The sequence below is a fragment of the Pollicipes pollicipes genome, unplaced genomic scaffold (genome assembly GCF_011947565.3).
Source record: "Pollicipes pollicipes isolate AB1234 unplaced genomic scaffold, Ppol_2.1 Scaffold_3087;HRSCAF=3621_pilon_pilon_pilon, whole genome shotgun sequence".
Classification (NCBI taxonomy): Eukaryota; Metazoa; Arthropoda; class Thecostraca; order Pollicipedomorpha; family Pollicipedidae; genus Pollicipes; species Pollicipes pollicipes.
In genome coordinates this window covers 4,300,978-4,326,041 of record NW_023596225.1, presented here as the reverse complement: position 1 = coordinate 4,326,041, position 25,064 = coordinate 4,300,978, and the positions used below count along the sequence as shown (strand labels likewise).

At 63.0% G+C, this 25,064-nt stretch overlaps 1 protein-coding gene across 3 annotated transcripts in view; it reads right to left on the bottom strand.

Moving 5' to 3' along the window:
* The window catches only part of LOC119090637 (cytoplasmic polyadenylation element-binding protein 2), a gene marked incomplete at its 5' end in the record, with an annotated part of 50,919 nt that overhangs the window by 5,056 nt on the left and 20,799 nt on the right, over nucleotides 1–25,064 (bottom strand). The window contains 3 exon segments of one of the 3 annotated variants that reach the window (XM_037213477.1): nucleotides 2,009–2,219; nucleotides 6,652–6,764; nucleotides 9,680–9,865. In XM_037213477.1, coding sequence (XP_037069372.1) covers nucleotides 2,009–2,219; nucleotides 6,652–6,764; nucleotides 9,680–9,865 — 510 coding nt within the window. 3 annotated transcript variants of the gene reach the window in all.

The window sequence follows — 25,064 nt, the reverse complement described above, 5'->3', positions numbered from 1 at the left end:
CAGCAACGGACCGTGGCGGGGTGGTGCGCCCGGGGAGGGGGCGCCACACCCAGCCGACAGCGGGTACGAGCGGAGGGAGAACCAGGACGGACCGTGGCGGGGGTGTGCGCCCGGGAGGACGCCACACCCAGCCGACAGCGGTACGAGCGAGGGGAGACCAGCACGGACCGCGGAGGGGGTGTGCGCCCGGGGAGGAGGGCGCCACACCAGCCGACAGCGGGTACGAGCGGAGGGGAGACCAGCACGGACCGCGGAGGGGGTGTGCGCCCGGGAGGAGGGCGCCACACCCAGACCGACAGCGGGTACGAGCGGAGGGGAGACCAGCACGGACCGCGGAGGGGTGTGCGCCCGGGGAGGAGGGCGCCACACCCAGCCGACAGCGGGTACGAGCGGAGGGGAGACCAGCACGGACCGCGGAGGGGTGTGCGCCCGGGGAGGAGGGGCGCCACACCCAGCCGACAGCGGGTACGAGCGGAGGGGAGACCAGCACGGACCGGGAGGGGGGCTGTGCGCCGGGGAGGAGGGCGCCCACACCCAGCCGACAGCGGGTACGAGCGGAGGGGAGACCAGCACGGACCCGCGGAGGGGGTGTGCGCCCGGGGAGGAGGGCGCCACACCCAGCCGACAGCGGGTACGAGCGGAGGGGAGGACCAGCACGGACCGCGGAGGGGGTGTGCGCCCGGGAGGAGGGCGCCACACCCAGCCGACAGCGGGTACGAGCGGAGGGGAGACCAGCACGGACCGCGGAGGGGGTGTGCGCCCGGGAGGAGGGCGCCACACCCAGCCGACAGCGCGCGAGCGGGGGGAGACCAGCACGGACCGCGGAGGGGGTGTGCGCCCGGGGAGGAGGGCGCCACACCCAGCCGACAGCGGGTACGAGCGGAGGGGAGACCAGCACGGACCGCGGAGGGGTGTGCGCCCGGGGAGGAGGGCGCCACACCGCCACGACACGGGACGACGGAGTGAGACCAGCACGGACCGCGAGGGGTGTCGCCCGGGGAGGAGGGCGCCACCCAGCCGACAGCGGGTACGAGCGGAGGGGAGACCAGCACGGACCGCGGAGGGGGTGTGCGCCCGGGAGGAGGGCGCCACACCCACTGACAGCGGGCTGACGTGCCTGCCGCCGCGCCAGCCCGAACGGACTGCCAGTCCCGGAGGCAAACACACGCACACACACAGCTGCGGACACAGGCTGTGTCTGCAGACGCCAGCGTCTCTCGTGCGGAGAACGCAGAGCGACTTCACGGAGTCTTGCTCAGCACACCAGTCACACGGAAGCCCCGTCCCTGTGGTCCTGTGGCCCGGTTAATCCGGACGCCCTGTGAGATCGCGACCGCAGATGTGGTCAGATGTGCTCAGATGTGGTCTCGAAAACGACCTGGGCAGCTGAGCCGGACTTTCCGCTCCTGGTCTGGATTAAGATGCTACGACGGGTTGGAAATCAAAGTCAGAAGTTTGAAAATAGGCCTCGGCGACATCTGGCATTGTAGTAAGCTAAGCGTAACTAAAGAAGAGGGGTACATCCGAACCAGTTTCTCGGATGCATTGTTTCGGACGATGCAAAATTTTCCCAACTTTAGAGAAAGGAAAAAAAAACGCCTGGCGAATGAAAAATCAAAAATCATATGAACCACGGAACAGCGTAGCGTTTTACGCGTGACCCATAAGTACCCCCGCGCAAAGAACCGACAAACGACCTCTGTTCGTGGGCCGCATCCTACTAATATCGTCATGGCAACGGGGCAAGCCAGCGCTTGAGACTCGCAGGCGAGGAATGCCGAGAAAAGCTGACAAGGCAAAGCTCCCAGAACGAGCGCTCCTCAATGGCAAAACCCCCAAACAACACCATTCCAATGGCAGTTAGTAGAGCCGCCGCTGCACCTGCCGCCCCGCACTCTCGGACCACGCCTGCCAGCGGCGGCCGCCAGCGCGCCCCGCGCCGCCGGGAGCCGGCTGCGGGCCCCAGCTGGCGCCACAGGTGCACCGCCGGCCCAGAGACTGGACGCACCGGCCTTGAGCGGACGAGGCACGCCGCCGACGAACACGGTCTTGCGCGGGTCGAGCGGCAGCGAAGCGTCCAGCACGTAGTCGGCGTCGGAGAGCTTCCACGGTCGGATCTGCACCGGCTTGTCCTTGATGGTCGGCGACGAGACACACAGGTAGAGCTTGTCGTCGTCCTGGATGCACGTGTCGATCAGCTGCTGCACCGAGCACTCGTCCTGCCGGGCGGGGCGGGGCGGGTCGGGTTAGCCGGGCGGACTCACTCAGTGGGCGTGGACTCGGCGGGCGCGGCCATGACGGACGCGAACTCGTCGGACACGGACTCGACGGACGCGGACTCGGCGGGCGCGGACTTGACGGACGCGGACGCGGACTCGGCGGACGCGGACTCGGCGAACGCGGACTCAGCGGGCACGGACGTGACGGACGCGGACGCGGATTCTGCGGAACACGGCGGATGAGCCGGCCAGATTAACCAGTGGCCGCCGCGCTCCGCCTAATGATGTCCCAGCGACGGCCGGGCTCGTCTCGGGGTTCTCATACATCGCCGCCCCCGAGGCGACGCAAAACGGTCGAAGCCGCGGTCAGCCCCGCCGTGGTGACATGCCCGCTCGGCAGGCGGCCGCTTTTTGCCGGCGGCAGCCTTTGTTTTGCCACAGGTAGCGCACAAGCTACGTGGCAGACAGTCTAGTTGCTACAAATGGAGTCGGCGAAAAACAACAGGGCGATTACGGCCTTTGCGGAGCCGAGGGCACCGCGCAGTCGGGCCACCGGGACTGCCCCGGGCACCCTTGCGCCGAGGGCTGCTGGGGCTCGTGCAGCCCTACACGGAAAACCGCGCACCAGGGGCACAAACAGCGCTATTGCTCGAGTCAGCGCAGCGCTGGTGCATTGAGACTAGAGGTGCGGGGTTCGACTCCCTGTGGTGTCGCCCTTTCTGCCAGGGCGAGAGGCAGGCGACCCCATATAGCGTCAGCAGCTGACCGCATCGGAAAGCCCCGATGACACCCATACACACGCACACACCCACATACACAAACACACACGCATGGCTACCGCATGAAAGGGAAATTGCTGCCGGCGGTTGATATAACGAAACCTGAAGCAACCGCATTTATAAACCAACTGTACATACATCGTGTAAAAAACAATGCAATGGGTAGCCCATAAATCAGCCAGAAAACACAGATGCTATGCAAACAAAAATCGACTTCAGGCAGCGGGTCATTCCAAAATCCCAACACTTTCAACACGCTCCATAAAGTTTGTTTCAAATACCCCACCAATGACTTCCGAATTTGCAATTCAGAGTGGGACCCAAGCACAGGCGACGTGAAAGCCACCACCCGCCCCAATGCTTCACGGCCCCGCCGATATCGTAACAGCCCTGGTGCGCAAACGGGGACCAACGGCGCCCCACAGGACGCGGGCATGGTGCGTCACAGTCATGTACCCGGTACCGTCTCAAAGACATGGCCAGGGCGCAGCGCATGCACATGTACTGCACTTCCGGACGCCTCGGCAATGCCAGAATACGGCGGAGGCCGGCTCAGCACCAGCGAAGAACAGCTGGGCGTCTGGCGGTGAACTGAGACAGTCCTCGCGGGAGCCGGCGGATGATGGACAGCGCTCACGTACACACTGAGTCTGGCTCCATGTCAGGGTAACAGGTGCCGCTCCATGCAGGTCAGAAGTGAGGCGCTCTTATTTCAGCTTTCCTCGCACAACAAGAGCCTTGAGATGCCTCAGCAAAACGTTGTGGAGGAAAGAAGTACAAAGTTTCATGATGTTTTGAGATTTAGCTGTTTCCAGAGTTGGCCGAGTTCAATTATGCACCAGTGTTCACACAACGCAGCTCAAAACACAGTTCCGTGCGCCTGGCTAACCCGCGCCCGCCTGCGCAACGCCTGCCTGCGTCCGCCAGGCCGGGCTCCCGCGCTCCTGCTCCCCCGTCTCTCGTCCGTGCGTCACGAGACGCCTCGGCCGGCGCCAGCGGCGGTGCTGCTGCCGGGCCGGGCTCCCGCTCTCCTGCTCCCCCGTCTCCCGTCCGTGCGTCACGAGACGCCTCGGCCGGCGCCAGCGGCGGTGCTGCTGCCGGGCCGAGCTCCCGCGCTCCTGCTCCCCCATCTCTCGTCCGTGTGTCACGAGACGCCTCGGCCGGCGCCAGCGGCGGTGCTGCTGCCGGGCCGAGCTCCCGCGCTCCTGCTCCCCCATCTCTCGTCCGTGCGTCACGAGACGCCTCGGCCGGCGCCAGCGGCAGCGCTGCTGCCGGGCCGGGCTCCCGCTCTCCTGCTCCCCCGTCTCTCGTCCGTGCGTCACGAGACGCCTCGGCCGGCGCCAGCGGCGGTACTGCTGCCGGGCCGGGCTCCCGCGCCCCTGCTCCCCCGTCTCTCGTCCGTGCGTCACGAGACGCCTCGGCCGGCGCCAGCGGCAGCGCTGCTGCCGGGCCGCCGCGCCGCCGCTGGGTCAGTCAGTATCGACCGGCCTCCGGGGCCGGGGCAGCACAGTTGCGGCGCCGGGCGGCGCACACGCAACACTTGGTGCCGCTGCAATTACGGCCGGCCGGCCGCCCGGCTGGGACGCATCGGCGCCGACAGGCCGACCGGCACACATGTGCGCGCGCGCGGCCGGCTGCGTCGGTGCAGGCTCCCACCCGTACAGACAACGGACTGCGTTTGTTATAGATGCACTGCTGTCTGCGGGCAGTGCTGGGAAACGTGGCTAAGAAGTTTTGATGTCATTAGGTTGCGTTGAGGCTAGTCCTTGCTAGATACCACAGTCCTGACAGCATAACGCGCTGAAGCTGAAGGCATTCTAATTTCGAAATAGGTAAGCTTGACAGACCTACGGGTGACGGAACTACTACACACCAGCACCACACAGAGGAAAGGCTCTACGAAATGTTTAAGTACTTTTCGTGTGAATGATTACAGGCTTAACACGCAAGGGGACTCGTCTACCTTCCAAACATTCAGCGGCTTAGCATTGTTTTTCAACCAGAAAAAGAAACCGATGCTGTCAGTATGTATGCATGGAGCACGGAGGCAGTTTACGGGCCTGATCACGGTTACTACGGAGGCAGGTTACGGGTCTGGTTACGGGACTAGCCTGAGCTCAAAACACCGTGACCTAATGCAAATGACCCCTCCTGGGCACAACCAGCGTTGTGCGGGCGGCCGGAGTCGGACATTCTCCACACGAGCGCGCTGGGCGTTGATCGGACAGCGGGCCGCGATCGACACGGCCTCCGGCGTCAGCGGCCATCGCCTCCTCACCATGTACCACGGACTCACCTGATCCCCTGACTTAATCCCCTTGGAGGGGGGGGGGGAGGGGGACACCGCCGTCATGACCCGATAGCAGTGGCTGCAGCAATCAGCGTCGGCGTCGTGCAGACAGCCTGCACGGCGGCGCGCATGACCTCCAGGTCCGCAAACAAAGTACTAATCTCTCGAAGGGGCCGACGTATCTCATTGTAACGGAGCCGACCCCCGGTGTTGACACAAGCCGGCAGTCACATCCTGGACGAGAGTGACGACGCTACGGCAAACAAGCGCAAAAAGGCGAATGACGATACGAAGGTAAGCAAGTGTGAGGGAAGTAATGACGTCATGATTTTCACGAAGGATTAATGTATTGAAAAGCTATTAACAAGCTTTTCAAATGTTCCTTCAAGTCCTTAACAGGGAGCAGGTAAGCCAGACTATCCCACTACGAATAAGTTTTATATTAAAAGAGACCCTTTGTAGAATTTCTTCAGGCCATGGCTATAGTTCACTCAAATTCAAGGAAAATAGCAGGCCTGGCAATCAGCAACGCGCATCGGTCGCCGGCGCTGGATGTCGGCTGCCCCGCTATTGTTTACATCGATCCTGTATGGAGTAAGGCGGCCTTTAAGAATCATCTCATTCAAGGGTCATTCATCTTGGATCATGTTCAGGTATGTAAGCCCTGTCAGCTCTGTAAGTACTGTCAGCAAGTTCTGCGAGTATTGTAGGCTTTGCAAGCACTGCATACCTATGAACACGAACGCTACACGGATACAGGGGTTTCTTCTGTTGCGTCAGCGTTAGAGATACCAGCGAAGGTTTTAACAACTTTTCAAATATTTCGGGAGGGGGAGATCTGGTGTCACACCTGTCCCTAAAAGCATGATCTTGCTTATAGCTTCTTGATGCCAACCGCAATTTCATCAACTTTTGGGTCTTTACAAATATGTTTTTAAATATATGCGAAACATTTTCAACCGGAGATCGCTGATAAAAGTATGTGGTATATGTAGTATGTGGCCAGAAAATAAACGTTGAAAAGTTTTATAACTTTAGGAAAAATGTTTTTATACCGTATTCTCTCGTGAAAACGGCTCACGTAACTTGATATTATGTGGTAATGGAATGGGTGTACCATACACGATAAAAGAAGCACAAAGTTACCCTCACTAAACCAGTTCCCCCGCATGTAGTCACTTTGAAGCTGACATTCTTGGGCGGATCGTCCAAAGGCTCCCGTTGTCTCCGCACCCGTTGCGCCCCCTGCCCCCCCCCCCCCCATCCCCCTCCTCCCGATTCTGCCGTCCCGGCCTCAGGGTCCTGCGGCGACCTCGGGCCCGGCCGCGCGCCCCCAGCCAACACGTGGCACCCGGGCACTCACCTGGAACAGCAGGAAGGCGTACCCCTTGGGCGGGAAGTACGACTTGGACTCGGCCTTGTGCGGCCAGTCGACCACCAGCGGGCCGAAACGCCGGAACGAGGTGGTGATCTCCTCTGTGAAGGGCGGCACACAACGCCGGTCACACCGCGGCCGGCGCGACGGGCGGCAACGCGAGCACACCGCCGCCCAGCAGGGGGGCCGCCGGAGACCCGCTCTACAAGGCGCTCGACGTCCGCCGCACGCCACGGAGGGGACCCCAGGATGGTAGCGTGCATGCATTATGCAGCCTGAGCTCTAGCGAGGGGTCACGTGACTCAACACGGCCCGCCTGCCACGGATGCGTGCCACTATTCGTCACTAAGACGCATGGCATGCCCCGCGCGACATGCGATGGAGTACGAAGAAGCGTCAATAGTCCCAGTCAGTGTGCGTCACACTGCTGTCGCCCCCGACGACGGAGCCAGATGGTGTAAACGCCGACGGGCAGAGCGTTAGGACGGAGCAGCCCCCGACAGTCGGCGGTGATGGTCCCGACCCCTTCTGAGGCAGCCCCGAGGCGAAACAGTGAAAACGGCGGCCGGTCTCCGCCGGTCACCTCTGTCAGCTTAGACGGGATCCCTGCCGTCGGGGTTCACCGCGCGCGCGTCTGGGCCCGACCCGTGACGACACCGCCACGACGAATGGCGCCCAACGTAGCGCGTCGCGCGCTGTCACGCCGATCGCCTAAAAAGGGGCCGACAGATACGATCGCTCGCCGGCCGTTTTTCATGTCGGGGACCGCGACGTCACGGACGGTGTCGCACCCATGGTGAGTGGTGAGTCGGCTGTGGCCCGGCCAGCGACCGATGGTGAGCGGCGGGTCAGCTGTGGCCCGACCAGCGACCGATGGTGAGCGGTGGGTCAGCTGTGGCCCGGCCAGCGACCGATGGTGAGTGGTGGGTCAGCTGCGGCCCGACCAGCGACCGATGGTGAGCGGTGGGTCAGCTGCGGCCCGACCAGCGACCGATGGTGAGCAGAATCGGCTGTGGCCCGGCCAGCGACCAATGGTGAGCGGTGGTCAGCTGTGGTCCGACCAGCGACCGATGGTGAGCAGAATCGGCTGTGGCCCGACCAGCGACCGATGGTGAGCGGTGGTCAGCTGTGGCCCGACCAGCGACCGATGGTGAGCAGAATCGGCTGTGGCCCGGCCAGCGACCGATGGTAAGCAGTAGGTCGGTTGCCTGACAAGCGCTCAAACGCTTATCCGATGGCGAGCCGCGCCCCCTGCGCCGCCAGCTTTTCTGTTGTCATTACGTCCCCAGCGGTAGCAGAGAAAACCTAATGCCGTTTTTACAGCTTATCTAATTCACCGTTTCCCGCGATGTTTCACGGACGATGACACTTAAAATGCACTCAAAAGCTTTGGTGAGAAAACCAGCCGAAAATTCCCAGATAAGTTGCCATTGAGAACGCACAGGGTCATTTCAGTCAATCGATAATTACTGGCCATCTGAACGATTGGGGCCAAACATCAAACGTTCAAAAAATGCCTATTAGGTATCCCGCGAAAAAAAAACCTGACGTGCCGAAGCGTGACCCTCACGCTACAGCTTCATCCAAGCGCGGCAGGGGCCGAGCATGGTTCCACTTCCCCCACAGCACGCAACGACGAACTGTGTCTAGGCACAGCTCACTCCGCCGCTACCGCCGCGGCTGCCTGCTCGCCAGCCCGGCCCTCGTTAGCGCTGCCCGCTCCTCCTCTCTTCTCCCGACGGCAGACCGGGGCCGATGGATCACCGGGGCGCACGGCGCCGCCAGCAGCGTCGGCGGAGCCGTGTCCATCGTACATCGATCGGTCCCGCCGAGGGCGGCACGCACCGCGCGCGTCCCGGCCGCCCGCGCCAGCGTCGCCAAAACACTCCGCGCAGTCCGTTGTTTGCGCGGCGCGGCGCGCGGCGGGTTTGCCGGCGCCGACAGCGGCGCACGGTGGGGCCTCCTTGTTTACGGCGACGGCGGAAGTGGCGACGCGACTGTTCGCCGGCACCGCCCGCGCCACGCTTGACGACACGACGACACGCCGGCACGCGACGCGCCGGGCAATCAACGTCGTCGCGTGGCGAGCCGGGTGACCGGCGCGGCCACTTCCATTTGGGCCTGGCGACGGCGGCCACGCGCCGGCCGAACTGTTTTCCGGGCAGCCGCCGCGCCGAGCGGCGGCTCATCATCGGCGCACGAGCGCCCCCTTACTCGACCCATTCGCGCAGCAAACTGTCTGCCTAATCAGCGACGGGAAAACGAGGCGCAGTTAAGCCGCTCGTAAACACCACAGGAAGTGTTTCCAGGCAGCCTGAAGATCACAGCATAATTCGGCTATCATGATGTTGTCCTGGTGTTTAGCGCGCGGCTTAGACGCCTTCAGCCCAAACAACAACCACTAGATAGCGGCAAGGCTGGGAGGGCTGCTTTTACGAGGGAGCAAGACACAACATGCTGTAATCTGTAACATCACGTAAACACGTGGCGTGATATAATGCGCGTCAAACAAAAACCTTGCGACACCAAGAACTCCTAGCACGTGGATACAGTGTAAACACAGTACGATTCAGGCATTACGTTCTGGACAGTAACATTTTTTTGTCTTCCAATATCGCCGATGCCATTCGCCACGTACGGCATTTCAGTTAAAGTCATTTAATTACAGACGGCGTGTCATGGCATGGAGCTCTTACGGATAGACAAATGTAAACCTTTACCACCCACAACGTCACACAAAAATGGCGGTGAGTAAGTAAGGTCTGTGCGAGAGGGTGGGGGAATAGATGAGGGATACGTGCGTGATCGAAAGAATAAACTAAGTAGGTCTGAAGATGACCGAAAAACACAAGTGGCTTCATACAGGCGAGCGAACAGGCAGACAAGCAAACCGGCCAATGACTGGATACCCAAATGATCGCATGATTTCGAAGTTCCCATCCATGCATGCTTCCGCGCTAGACTTTGTCCCGCTGCCCCGACCCCTGCACTGCGCGCGCTCGGCGCCCTCACGCACCCTCGTCGATGTCGGGCGGCAGGCCGCCGACGAACACCTTGCGCGAGTAGCGCTCGCCGTTGTCGCCCGAGCCGGAGGAGCGGGGCGAGGTGCGCGACGGACTGAGCGCCGACAGGCCGTCCAGCAGGCCGTGCTCGTCCAGTAGGTGCGCTGACTCGTCCAGGCCCGGGTAGAAGGGCGGCTTGCCTGGAGGCGGACGAGGCAACGTCGTTAGAGGGGCTGGTTTAGGGGGGGGGGGGGCAAACCCGTTGGGGGCACGGTGCGATTCAGGTGTGGCTGGTCTTGACACCAGACGATTCAGAAACACCCAGGACACTAGAGACCACACAGCACACGCCAAGAAGGGTCGGGCTGACGCAGTGACGTAATGACGAGAGGGGTCGGGCTGACGCAGTGACGCAGTGACGCAGTGACGAGAAGGGTCGGGCTGACGCAGTGACGTAATGACGAGAGGGGTCGGGCCGGCGCAGTGACGCAGTGACGAGATGGGTCGGGCTGCTACGGTGACGCAGTGACGAGAGGGGTCGATCTGACGCAGTGACGCAGTGACGAGAGGGGTCGGTCTGACGCAGTGACGCAGTGACGAGAGGGGTCGGGCTGACGCAGTGACGCAGTGACGAGAGGGGTCGGGCCGACGCAGTGACGTAATGACTACATGGATTGGGCCGCCGCAGTGACGCAGTGACGAGAGGGGGAGGGCTGGCGCAGTGACGCAGTGACGAGGGGTCGGTCTGACGCACTGACACAGTGACGAGATGGGTCGGGTTGACGCAGTGACGCAGTGACGAGAGGGGTCGGGCCGGCGCAGTGACGCAGTGACGAGATGGGTCGGGCTGACACAGTGACGCAGTGACGAGGCGGGGAGGGCTGCCGCAATGACACAGTGGCGTGAGGGGGAGGGCTGCAGCAGTGACGCAGTGACGAGAGGGGTCGGGCCGGCGCAGTGACGCAGTGACGAGATGGGTCAGGCTGACACAGTGACGCAGTGAAGAGAGGGGGAGGGCTGCCGCAATGACACAGTGGCGTGAGGGGGAGGGCTGCAGCAGTGACGCAGTGACGAGAGTAGTCAGTCTGAAGCAGTGACGCAGTGACGAGAGGGGTCGAGCCGGCGCAGTGACGCAGTGACGAGATGGGTCGGGCTGACACAGTGACGCAGTGACGAGAGGGGTCGGGCTGACGCGGTGACGCAGTGACGAGAGGGGTCGGGCTGACACAGTGACACAGTGACAAGAGAGATCGGGCTGACGCATTGACGCAGTGACGAGATGGGCCGGGCTGCCGCAATGACACAGTGACGGGAGGGGTCGGGCTAACGCAATGACGTAATGACTACATGGATTGGACTGCCGCAGTAACGCAGTGACGATGGGTCGGGCTGACGCAGCGACGTAGTGACGAGATGGGTCGGGCTGACGCAGTGACGCAGTGACGCAGTGCAAAGAGCAGCGCGCTGACCACACCAAGTCGACGACCTTGACAACCAAATCACCCGGCGACCTTCGCACATCTGAGCATCATTCCGTGCAAGATAACACGCAACGCTGCGCGTGTTCTCGTTACAGCCCAAAGTGTCACACTGCCGGACTGGGCCTGGCTCGGCGTTGCATCTCGCGCCACGAGTCCGGGTTGGATCCTGGTTCTTGTTAGATCCTTCATCATAGTGCGGTGTTGAATCCTGGTACATGCTGTATCACTCGGCACCATTCTCGGACCCTGCGTCCCTCATCGTTCAAGAACCAGGATCCAGGGACCGGTTCAGAGGAAGAAAGCTTGGCAACTATGCGCATGTTTGGTACAATATCACAGTGCACTGTGAGCCGTTTAATCCCGGCCGATTACACGGGAGTACTCTGACCACTGACGTGCCGAACAAAGACAAGCTGGGTTCACCAGAACAGGGAAAACCACGCCCAGCGGCGGCGGGCAAGCCTCCTCCCGAAAGTAACGGAAAACGCTCAGCACGGCAGATTTGTCCTCGGGTTGTTTTGTACTGTTTTTTTCTTGATGACAACACCCTTGCTGCAGGGCCGTCTCGACAAGGGCCGTCGCGACTGATGTATTGTGAATCAGACGTCGCGAAAAACCGGGCGGCTTCGAAGCGAGTCATTCTGGCTAGCTATTTTCATGGCCAGGATATGATAAGTAAATATGACTTCCAATCACGGCGCAACGGAAAGAGCTATCCGGGAAGCCACCGTATCTGTATGGAGCATCAGTAGCGAACAGTGCCAAGGTTTGTTTGTACGGTCCCGTCGAGCGCCAGCAGCAGGAGTGATCCATCACTCGACCGATTCTGTCCTGCCACCCAACAACAAGTGTCAGACAGCGCGCAAAAACCCACAAAAAACGCGCCCAGGCTCACATACGGAAAAACAGGGACGGCTTTCCACGGCGGCGGCGAATGAGGCGGTGCGCCAGAGCGCCGCCCGTCGGCAGCGGCGCCGGCCGCATCGCCAGTGTGGCGGCACCGCGGAGCCGTTCCCGGCAGCGACGTGGCCAGCTCTGATCGACGCCGACGTTTACCGGCCGACCAGCGCGGCGGCGTGCTGACGGAGCACGGCAGCCGGGGAGGGGCGGAGGCACAGCCACAGTCCAGCCAGCCCTGCAGACGCGGCCGTCTTCTCTACTTAGTGTCAGGTTGTGAGCAATGTCATGTGCTAGATAGCGCGGCAACGAAAAACCAAAACAAAACACAGATGCTGAGTCTCGGAAATCTAAATGAGACAAAACATCAGGCATAACAGAAACGCAACAAAATCACGAAGAACAGCCTCAAGAGCAGGCGGCCGGGCCGACTCTGAGCCGCGCTCGGCCGACGGGCGTCTGGCCCGCGGTGCGCTGTCGATCAGTCGCGGCGGCGGCCGGCCCTGCGCAGCACGCAGTCATTGTCAGCCGGCCGGCGCCGCCCGCCGGGCCGAGACAAACCACTGACAGGCCAAAGGTCAACACCAGCGGCACAGAAGTCCTGCGCCGCGGCTGCCGACAGCGGCCGGACCGGGCCAGATGACCGGGCGGGCAGCGGCGCTCGCGACGTCACGACAGGCGCGTGCTGGCGCCGACCGCCGGACGCGTGGGGCGCTCCAGTCAGCCGCTGCCCGTTCAGCCGTCAAAGTGAGCAGCTGTTCGCCTTTTTCATGTAAGCATTTATCACACGACACGCTCAGCGGTACTTTCCTGCTGCGAGCGAACCTTCCATGGCTAAGGACCGGTTGTTCGTACAACGTCTCCCACGGACGGACGTCCAAGAAGGGCTTAAAAAACGACGAGTCCCGCACGGTCCGTGAAGTTCCCGGAGGCTCCGGGGCTGGTCGGGGTAGTCCCCTATCCAGGAGCCGTGTGACCTGCAGATCAGCCGCTCCCCCCTCCCCGCCCCTTTGTGTGGGCCTCGCCGCGGTAGACTTCACGAACGTTGCCGTGTTTTGCAGATCAATCCAGACACGGAAAGTTAAGCTCCTCGACATGTAATCTTCTTACGGAGGGGCACACTGCCGTCGTATCGCGAGCGTAGGCGTAAGCACAACACAAGCGGGAGGGGTACAAAGGAGCACTGTCCACAATTTTGCGGCTGAGGAATAAGCTACTTCGCTTACGTGCTACCAGTGCAGCGTAGCGGTCGACGGAAAAGTTCCGCGGCGCTTAACAGCAACAGCTCAGCCCGATGCGTTGCGTAACTGGACAAACAAAGTGGTGTGATAACGAAATGGGGTTTGGTGAGCTAAACAGCCATCACCATGGAAACGTTGAGTATTGAGAGCGGTTTTTTCGGAAGACATGGCCGGAGGAAAAATGTTGGATATAATGTTGTACCGCGCTGCGTTCAGATTTGGCAGTGCAGCGCTGATGACAACGCTCAGATGCAAAAAAAGGCACTCATTCACTCACACCTGAAGTGACATATCATCTCAGTCGCGGCCCCAGGGCTGTGGGCTGGAAGACGCGTGTGCGTGACAAGCGCCGTCGGCCGGCCAAAGAGGCGCCCGCCACCCTCCGCTCGCGTGCGTTTCGCAACGGCGCCAGCCTGTAGAAAGGCGCCGCACCGCGCGCCGGACGCGTGCCCTATCCGGCCAGCTGTTCAGGCCTCACGTGCCCGGGGGGGGGAGGGGGGGGGGGGGGGCTCGGCAGGAGGTCGCCGCCGGGCCGGCGAAAGGCGCGCTATCGTCACCAGCCCGCTCGCGCCCCCATGACTCAAGCGCGCGTGTCACCACACCAGCGAGCAGCGGGGAGCCCAGGCGGGGTCCGGCTGGGCGTCAGACGGGCGGCGGCGGACGCGAGCAGAGCGCTCGGGCCAGCAGCCAGGCAATTACACCCAGGATTTGGGGGGGGGGGGGAGGACGGCTAAGAAACATTTACATTATCTCTTTCCATGCACCACCATAAGCCTGGCGCTACTTTTTCCCAGAGGTTGGTAGGATCGAGACCCCACAAAGCGATAATTCCCACCATGCCGTGCAACCACCATGCTGTGTGTGGCTTTTCGACACGGCTTGAAATCAAGCAGTTGTCAAAACAGCAGTCGTGCCAAAGCATGACTTGCTGGCCAACCGCCGACCACTGAGCTGGATAGCCAACGCGTCTGCGTCAGCGCGCAGTCTGCCTTCTGCGCCAGCGCGTCGAGCAGCCATTTTCGGCGGCCGCGATGTAGTTGGCTGATGCTGCAGCTCTCCTAAATACGGGCGCACGCATTCACAGCCGCTATCGCGGACCGTGCCGGCATAGCAGAGTCCACGGCGGGGGAGCCGCGCCAACCCATGCCGGAACCACAGGCCATTTAGAACGGCATGATGTGCTGAAGCGCCTCCCTCGGGGAGCTCGTTGGCATTCAAAGCAGGCGCGCCCGAATAAAGAGCCGGGCGGAGAAGTTCGACACGACGAAGTGGGTACAAAGTGGGCGCCTACGCTCCTCTGCGGCCGTCCAAGTTAACCAGAAGGGCGCGATTTTATAAGGTACAAATTGAGTGATCTTTTTAGTTTTGGATATATTGTCACTTGTGTGCCAAATTGCGGATGCCAAGGGCGTTCCCAGAACAGGTGCATCCTATCGTTCTTTTCAATCAGCCAGATGTCACTGCATTCCAACGTGGGGACAGACCACAAGTGTCCCGAACGTCTCCACCGCGGCTGAAGCACTCGCAAACGAACTGCGAAATATCGAGCCGCCGCGTCGTTACATAACTTTAGCAGCCACCCAACAGCGCCCGCTGTGCGCGAGGTCGTCTGCACGCTGCACCAGAACACGCCGTGGCGCCGTGGCGCCGCGGCGCCGCGTCGGAGCGGTCGCAATCCGGTCCCAGTGCCCCGGCCCAGCTGGCGCCGTCCCCTGCACGGTGGGAAGCGGGGAAGCGGCGCAGCGCGGCGCCACACGGCGGGGCGCCGGCGGCCGCGGCTCTGGCCTTGGTGCGGTCCCTCACACGGCCCAAACCAGTTAACGTCGCGCCGGCCGGCCGTCGGCCGCGGCATGCGGGGGAGGACGGCACAGGTGGCAGCCGCCCCCCCCCCCCCCACGTCAGCACGGCGGCCCCTCCCTACCGGCCGCGAACTCGGTCGGACTGCCGCCACGCGCCGCGGCTCGACCATCGGTGGATCAGGCATCCGGGCATTCCAAACCGACGGGAGGGAGGCCCCCTGGACCGCCGGCGAGGGCGCCGAACGAGACGGCATGACAGCAGCGGCCGCAGAGTCATGCAACGCGCTCATGCCGGGCCGGAGCGGCTATAACGCTGGCAGGCTCCTGAAGACGGGTGTCTCCGTGCTAGATCGGACCGCGCGATAAGCAGAGATCTACACGGGTGACTCAGGTTCTTCGATTGACGTGGCGGTGCACGCTGTCTGCCTGAGTAGGCCACTCAAGGTGCAGGCGGATTACAGTGGCGCGACGTGTTTTTTGCTGCTGCGTACCCGACCCCCTCCCCTACCAGGTTCACGGAGCAGGCAGGCCAGTTCGGCACAGGCGCTTCCTGTCGGCAACCTTCCACCAATCATCCCCAGATCGGCCGAGGTGTCTTTCGGCCACGCCACGCCGTCCGTCAGTCGCCGACAACGGATGGCTCAAACGTAAACTGCGAACTTTCACCGGTCATTTGCAGCCTCCGTGGTCCGAGGCAGGGATGCTATCCGCTATCTGACGACAATGGGCACGAACCCCAGAGCGGGTGCATTGTTTGGCCCGACTGACAGACGGGCCAGCTGGCAACTGGCTAACGAGGGCCGGTCCGGGCCCGGACCGACCGAGCTGCAGCATTGTCAGGCACGCGTTCAACCTCCGCAGTTCTGCCCGGTAAACAAGAGGAGGGGGGGGGGGGGGGAAGTATCCGTCTAACTGGGCGGCACAGCTTGGGTGGTGCGTTTTTTGCTCGTGCCTACCAGGGCACGAGCAAAAAAGCTTTACTTAACAAGTAGTTTGAACCCGAAGCCACCCGCATAGCCGTTGCAAACAGCTGATCGGATAAGGTGCGTTTACTTTGGGAGGCGCACAGAGAATAAGATAATCACTGAATTTCACTCAAAACGTCCGCGGAAAGACGACTGCACCCTGCTATCCGCCCATTCCGAACGACGCGACCAACCTGTGCAACCACCAGACCTTGAACCTCTGCAGAAACATCCGAAAACGCCAGCCCAACTGCCACCGACAAACATCCCGAACATAACAGACGTTTATTGCCCCACGACTCCGCCCCCCCCCCCCCCGTACCCGGTCCCAACCCCACCACTGCAGCGAGCCGAACGCCGTTGGCGGGCTCCGGCCACCTCCGGCCAGCAGTAGGACACCAATGAGCGTGACACCGGCGGCCGGCCGCTGCGCCAGCATCGCGGCCCGGCGCGCGCTGACTCGGCGCCCAAGATTGCAGCGACGGCAGGGTCGCACCGCCCCAGCCAGATCGGCGCCCACCGGCCGCGCAAACAGATCTATAAGCGGCGGTGGCGGCGCGCGCGGCCCGTCGGCGACGTGGCCCGGCGGGCGGCGCTGGCCGCACGCCAGCGGCGCGGCACCCGCGGCGCGGCCGGCACGCGCCGCGCCGCGCCGCTCAGCTGACGCCGTCAGGTGACGCGCCGCGTCGCCCGCGGGGCCGCACCGCGCGGAGCCCGGCCGTCTCGAGTGGGCGACGCGCGAGGCACGAGATAAATGGGGGGCGGGGAGGGCGGGGAGGCGCCGCGTGACCCACTTGGGCCAGAGGGAGAGACAGAGGGGCGGAGGTCGTCCTGGCACCCGATGACGGTTCGTGCCGCCCACAGACCCGTCAGCGGGCGCGGTGGGACGTAAATGCTGTCGCTGAAAACGTGTTCTAATCTCGCTGAAAATAACGGTTCTTCTCGTCCACACATTATTTGTAAATGTAACACATGCAAACGCATCCCAGAAGTGCGCCACGCACCAGACCGATACCAACCTCATCCTCAAAATACAGTCAGATCCACTCCACTGCGCCCCGGTCCGACCGGGGAGCCACATCGACGTCACCTCTGGCTGCAGGACATGACAGATGCACAGCCGCACCGGCTCCCGCAGATCCCGAACGGCACACACGGCTGTGGCAGCGAACGGCTCCGCGAGCGGCCGACCATAGTGTGCATGGACACACTCTGGACAGCTGCGCTATTCATTGCTGGCCGACGCTATCAAACGCTTGCCTTTCATTTCCCGTGTCCATATTGTCTCAACCGCGGTGGAAAGAATCAATCCCCTTATAACGGACTCCATAGACCGAACCTGAACGACGCATGAGCCACGAACGTACAGTGCGTACGCACACATTAGTGGCTTTGCCACGGATCAAAAGTTGGGAGACGCTGAACATTGTTGAGGCATTTCTTTCCATGCAACGCTGTAGCCGGCATAATGTTTAATTCTGCAGAAGGAGGGGGCGTGCCGTGCCCAAGTCGAAGCCCATAGACGCAAACACACACCGAGGATGTTTGTAACAGGACACACAACAGCGACCTTCACGCAGAGGACGCCAAAGTGTGTCCTAACGATGTTCAAAACTGCCGCATCATGGAGGGTCGCTACAGCCATCCTCCGCCGGAAGGGAGTGACCCAATCCCAACCAGGGACAACGAGCGCGTCAGGCTGACGGACCGTCAGAAGGGAGAGACCCAATCCCAACCAGGGGCAACGAGCGCGTCAGGCTGACGGACCGTCAGAAGGGAGAGACCCAATCCCAACCAGGGACAACGAGCGCGTCAGGCTGACGGAGCCGGCCGTGCGTGGTGCTCTCCAAACATGACTTCTCCGAATAAACGAACCCCGCACTGACCCACCAACACAGGCAGCTCACAATCTGCATACAGCGGTTCCCCAGTCCCCACAAGACCACACACATACCACTCCCTAATCTCACAAACCCTGCAAACGCATCTATCTGTAACTTTCCACCTGGCAATACCACAAACAACATCGGAATTAACGAGAAGCTATTGCTGAGCCAGCAGCAGGTTGGTGCCACACAGAGTTTGTGCACTCCATAATCAAACACTTATTCTCAATGTCGAGTCATCAACCAACCTTTAGATAAGAATCAACAATCAACCCCAACGAAGGCAAGCACACAGGAAAAAACGGCAAATACAGGCCTACATCAAATACCACGAATTTTGGATGCATATAGACATCGGTTTTGCATCCTAAATCCGAGAAATTGAAACTACCGCGGTGGTGCAAAAAAAAAGAAAGCGACCGCTGGTCATGTTCCGCGCTGGTAACATGCGCACAAACGCACAACCCATCACACACATTCACGCAACCTGCCAAACACAAAGCAACACCACATACGACGCCCGTCAATCACCGGCAAGTGCTTGAAAAGGCGTGACTAATACTTATGGCATACGAATTACGCGACGACTAACATACCACATAGTTTAATTATGCGAGTATTGTTCCCTTTCCACCTCAAACGCAAGCTGTCTGAGCCATACCAACCAGAAAACAACACTGGCGGAAGGCTTGGCTCCGAAGTCGCCCCCAGGTGGCCGGCTGTCGTCCTAACAGGCCTCGCAGGGCGCCATCGCAAGCGTGGCGACAGGCCAGCAGCACCAGGCGCTGCCCGTGCCCTCGCCGGCGCGTAAAGGTCAGGGGGCAACGAGGCACGGTCACAGCCACTCCCCGTCACCCAGCCCGCCGCTGAGGTGGCCGGGGTCGCCGGGGTCGCCGGGGCCTGCCCGACCCCGACGACCCCGGGGCTGCTGGGAGCGTGCCGCGGCCGTAAGCCGCCCGGCGGCCGGAGCCGAGCCGCGGCACCTGTCGTCCGGTCCGCGCCGCGCCGCGGGAGCCGCACAAAAACTGGGCGCAGGTGGCAGCCGCGGGCCCATCACAGCCTCCCCGGGCCGGCGGCGGGTCAGGTGGGTCGGCGGCCCCACAGCATCGCTCGCGCGGACGGACCGGAGGAGGACCCGCCCCGCCGGGAGGACGTCCACGGTATCTCCAGCGATAGCAAGTGGCGCGTGCCTCCGCCGCCAGCCGCATCACGAGCCCGGCCGCCGGCCCGACCAGCTCGACGGGGGGTAGGAGTCGCTGCTGCAGGGCCCTGCCCGCCGTCTGGCGCCCGTCTCAGGGCGGTCGCGGCGCGTCAGGTGCGCCGGCGCGCCGGCAGCGCCGCGCCTGCCACCGACGGCAAACACGCCGGCCCGACCGCCTCCAAGCAAATAAACGGCGGCGCGGCGCACGTGTGACGTCACCGCCAGGACGGGCGCGTCGTCGACGTCCCCGTAAAATATCTTCTTAAAAGGTGACGTCATGCATGCCGTTTGTAGGGCTGTACTCAGACCATGCTCACGGAGAGGGCGTTGCGGTGACGTTGGGGCTGACGTCAGGGTTGACGTCATCCTACAGCCCCTGCCATGACGTCACGCATGCCTCTGGAGTGACGTCAGCGGCATTCGGCACGACTGAACGGCGCCGCCACACGCGGCGCCTTTAAATTCGGTCCGTCCGGCACCCCGTCTCGCCGGGCAACCAAAGTGGTCGTGGGAGCCACGGACGGGCCCAGCTGGCGACGGGGGGCTGGCGGACAGGGCGTGGCCGCAAGTCCGCGGGCGCGGACCGGCCGGGCCAGGCCGCCGCCGCAGTCTTACCGTGCAGCTGCGCCAGCGAGTGCATCGTGCCGTGGCCGCAGTTGGCGTAACCTGCAAGGCGACAGACGCACGGTCACGATTCGCTTCGGTCCTGCTCGGCAGACAGGACGTGGTGCGAACGGCCGGTCGCCGGCAGCGGCAGAGGGCATCGCAGCGGCGCTCGGGGAGATCGCGCGGAGGGGGGGGGGGGACGCCGCCGCACCGGCGACACACCTGTCGGGCGCCCCGGCGTCACGGCGAGACATGGGCGGACGGCGCGGTAACACGGCGCGGAGCCAGGCAGCGCCAGCCGAGTGCGACAAACGCATGGCAGCATACTCGGAGGCGGGCCGACGGGCGCCGCCGCCGTCCGCCAGCCGGCCGACATCCTCCAGACCGCACCGCCGCGGCGGATAAACACACGCACACGGGCGCCAGTCATGGGCAACAGGGCGTGCGCATATACACGTGACGGCTGCAGCGCCGCCCAGTCGGCACTGAGACATGATGGTGGGTGGTCAGCGGCCGGGCCGCCCCCGGGCTTCGACACGAGCACACGCCGTGCCAGCGCCGGCCCCAGCACGGCCGCGCAGCGTGCCCAATCGCGCCGCAGCACGCTCGGCCGCTTCTTGCCACGCCACGCCAGCTGGTGCCGACGGGCGCGTGACTCGCCTCGACCGCCAGGCGCGAGTCGGGCGGGGTCAGGCCGCCGAGGCGAAAGACGAGGCAGCGGCCGAGCAGGACGGGCCGCGGCGGGCCTCGCGTCAGGGCACCGAAGCGGGCCTCGCGTCAGGTTACCGCGGCGGCCTAGCGTCAGGTCACCGAAGCGGGCTTCGCGTCAGGTCACCGAAGCGGGCTTCGCGTCAGGTCACCGAGGTGGCCTCGTGTTAGGTCAAAGCGGCGAGCTTCGCGTCAGGTCAGGGCGGCAGGCGGGCCTGTCGTCAGGTCAGGGCGGCGGTCCTGTCGTCAGGTCACGGCGGCGGGCCTGTCGTCAGGTCACCGAGAGGCCCGCCGCCCGAGCACGAGCGCCGGTCCCGGCCCTGGTCCCGTCACGGTGGCATCGCTGCGCCGACAGTGGCGCGTGCGGACACGCCTCCACACGAGCCGCTCTGGACGGGGAGGAGAGGAGGCAGGGTGGAGGGGGGGGGGGGAGGGGGGTGAGCGCGGGTGAGCTCCGCTCCGATGCAGCACACAAATGCAGCACATGATCCGGTCAAATGCAGCACACATTCCTGCCGCGCAATAAACATTCCTGGGACTATCCAGTTTGATGGAGCCACATACTTCACGGCTGAGGCATTCGGTAACTCTGAGAGCGAGGCGAATTAAAAATGCTGTGCATTCCTGTCCAGCAAGACACCAAATTAGGCACCGTTGTTCATTACATACCGTATTCCGCACCTCTCACACGATTTCTGCCAGTTAGAGGCACGGTAAGAATCCACCCCACTTTTTGTTCTTTCCTCGATGCGCGTCGGCGGCCGCTTAGGGCCGGGACACTACAAACCAGTCAAGGCTGGCCACACTGTTCTAACCGAGGTCATGAAGAAGACGGGGTTGCTGTCCTCCGTTGATGACGTCACAGACCACATAACCGCCCTGACAGATGACCTTCTGAAGCCATCGCACGGGCAAAAGGCCGGGCCGACGCCAAACCCAAGGAGACGGCTGACGGCATCACCGAAAACAAAACTAAACGCAATGTTGCCGATAATAGTTTCCTAGACCATCGGCAGTTTCAAACGTTTCTTGAAGACCGACGCACAATGCGCGGCGACTCGGCAGCCAACAAATGTGACCTTCCGACGCCGTGACGTGGAGATTTCAGCGGTGCTTCCTCCCCTCAGCCCGTTTAAGCGGCGCACAAAACCGCGCGCGTCATTTGTACAGATTCAGCGCAGGGCAAGTGAACTACCAGCGGCAAATCTGCTGACGGTCGGCTGAAGCCATACTGAGCCCTCGAGCGTCGACGTTCGCCAACTAAAAAACACGCCCCGCTAAAAGGCGCATACATGAAGCAGGCATGCAGCCGGAATGCATGGGAGCAATACGCAGCGTGACACGTGAACTCCATAAACCTAAATTCGCACAAAACCCGTGCAAATCCGGTACCAACTGGCAATAACAGCAGCACAGCGCAGGACAATAGCAGAAGCAGAGTCTCGGTCCCCGAGAGTTCCGAGCGCGGAGAAGTAAGGCAGAGGTGTAAAGAAGCGGGCGCCCGCGGGCGCAGCCGGCGGACACGGCGACCCCGACCGGTCGTGACCCCGGGCGGTGCGCGACGTGGCGGGCGGCGGTAACGATCGGCGCCGCAGACGTCTGGCGGCCCGGCTGACCGGCCCGCCGCCGCTCGTAACCTCGCCCGGACGCGTCTGAGCCCGCTGACCCGGCGGGCAGGGCGCCGCTGCCGCCGCTCACACAAAGCGTCCGGCCACAGGCCCGTCCGCGCGCCTGGAGACGCGGCGGGTTTCGAGGCAGCATTATCGCCAGTCGTGGTCGCTAGCGTCGCGGGCGGGGAGCGCGCTCGGGCCGCCAGCCCCGAGGCCGACTCGGCCGGCGGGGGAGGCGGAGAGCCTCCGCCAAGGCCCCGCGGCGACCGCCGCCCGCTGGTCGATATCTGTGCCGGTCGGCGGCGAATGCGCGCCGGTCACAGCCGCGCTATTGACCCGCCAGCCGGCCGGCCGGCGGCCTGCGTGTCACGCAGCGGACAACCCGGCCGACGGGCGACGAGGGATGCGTCGCCGCCGCCACCGCCGCCGGCCGGCCGGCGGCCTGCGTGTCAGGCATTGGGCGACCCCGGCCGACGGGCGACGAGGGACTGCGTCGTCGCCGCCGCCGCCGCCGCCGCCGCCGCCGCCGGCCGGGCGGTTCCGGGCTGGCTCCATTTCCGAGCGGCACGGCCTCGTCTGCGGTCGGCGGCCGGACGGTCGGCTGACCTTGGCTGGAGCCGGCCGGCCCTCCCACAGGCAGCAAGACTGCTGACGGCAGCGGGGCTTCACAGCAAGCGCCGCTGGTAGGCGCGCAGTTTCCGACCACCTCTTCCGGAAAAGGACAGAGTGGTAGGCAGGGAGGCAAAGCAGAGCGCAGCGTAGTAAGCAACAATCGGAGCTTAATCATCAAAGCCGGTTTATTGAGCTGAAGTACGCCACAACAGGAGATTATGCCCGTGCGGTGGAACACCACACGTGTTGCGTGCGTGATGACGATCAGAGAGGCTGAAGAACATCAACAGCGAACGCACTGCAGATGACTGGACTGGAACGGGATGAAGCGGACCGAGGCAGATCCGCAGTGACATTGTGCAACGACACATTCGGCGTATGGCGTTGTGCGAAGTGTTTCTTTACGGACACGATTTACTTTATTTTCATCCACCTCAAAACCACGGAACTCTCGATAACGAAAAAGGCCGTGGTAGAACACATCTGCATTCATCTCGACTGGTTTCGTTATTCATTCACGAACTATGTAACGTTAAAACAGCAGCCCCAACACATTTTGAACGCATTGGCTCCCTAGAGGTGGCGCACAAAATACAATCGCACGCAGTTTTTCTTTCATTCCAGGCCCCGCCTGAAGTCGGCGGAGACATATGGGCCTCATAAGAGACTCGAAGCCCCGGCAGAATGCATTGGGAGAGACTGAGCGCGGCGATGCCAAGCCAAGCCGTAAATTCCCTCTTGTTTGCTTCCTTCGGCGCCGTTTGCATGCCGAAGCCCCACTTATTCGCGCGCGCCGCGTCGAGGCGTCCGTCCATCCGACGTCAGCCGCCCTGGCAACATCTACTGCGGATTAACACATCGAAACGAACAGCTCAAGGGATGCAGCGTCAAATAATGCGCTGGTTACACGCCATAACAGGATCTGGAGGCGGAAGAGCCTTCCAAACAACTCCTCTGCGGACGTGACTCGTAATGGATTTAGAGGCGAATAGCAATCCTTCAAACCACCTTCCGTCCCAGCACCTAATGACGCGACACCCAATTAATCTCCACCTTCAAAATACCCAGCATTAAATATAACGCTAAGCCCGGAAGGTCACCGACGACCAAAACGGGCTTGGCGAATCAGCCCAATCAGCACCATACGTGGGGCGCCGCGCCGGCTCGGGCGGCGGCGCTAGGGCGGCCGGCTCGGGCGGCGGCGCAGGGGCGGCCGGCTCGTCGCAGCATCGCGAGCAGCGGGGCCGCGCACCGGCGGCGGGGCGCGCAGCCCGGCGAGCGAGGCGCCCTGTCTATCGATTGTCCCCCGCGGCAGGGTCCAGAGCCCCAACAGCGGCCGGCGCCGGTCGACGCCCCCGGCGGCGACGCGTCGACGACCGGAGGCGGCCTGCCGACTCGGGCCGGCCTGACCCGAGCCGATCTGACCTCAGGCCTGACCCGACCTGATCGCGCCGGGACGCCCAGGGCGGGGAGGAAGGTGCACCGGCACCGACGCCGCGCGTGACGCCCGCTCGGACGGCGACGCCGCCCTCGGCACCGCCGGCGACCAGGTCGATGTGCGGTCGACGACCGGTCCGAGAGACAGCGGCGTTACGTGCCCGATGAGGCAGGACACCACCCACGGGCGGGGATATCTCGGAGACAGCGGCGGTGCGTGTCCGATGAGGCAGGGCACCACCCACGAGTGGGGATATCTCGGAGACAACGGCGTTACGTGCCCGATGAGCCAGGACACCACCCACGGGCGGGAATATCTCGGAGACAGCGGCGTTACGTGTCCGATGAGGCAGGGCACCACCCACGGGCGGGGATATCTCGGAGACAGCGGCGGTACGTGTCCGATGAGGCAGGGCACCACCCACGGGCGGGAATTTCTCGGAGACAGCGGCGGTGCGTGTCCGATGAGGCAGGGCACCACCCATGGGCGGGGATATCTCGGAGACAGCGGCGGTACGTGCCCGATGAGGCAGGACACCACCCACGGGGGGGATATCTCGGAGACAGCGGCGGTACGTGCCCGATGAGGCAGGACACCACCCACGGGCGGGGATGTCTGGGAGATGGCCGGAGGCAGGACAACAACCACGGGCGGAGATGTCTCAGAGACTGCGCCGGTACGTGTCAGATGAGACATGGCACCACCCACGGACGGGGCGCGGCGAGCTGCTCATGAGGCGTGAGAGAGAGGCCTCAGCTCTGGAGTGCGGGCGCCGGTATCGGCCCATCCCGCTTCTTGTAAATAATACCATTGATACCACGTGTGGTTTGGTTTGGTCGGAGCTCTCGCGGCCAGCAATCGTCGTTTCAGAGCTATGGCACTAACGAGAGGCGAGTTGTAGGGCGATACTGCAAGATCCGGGAGATCTCCGCCGCCGAGCCGTACCCGCGCAGGA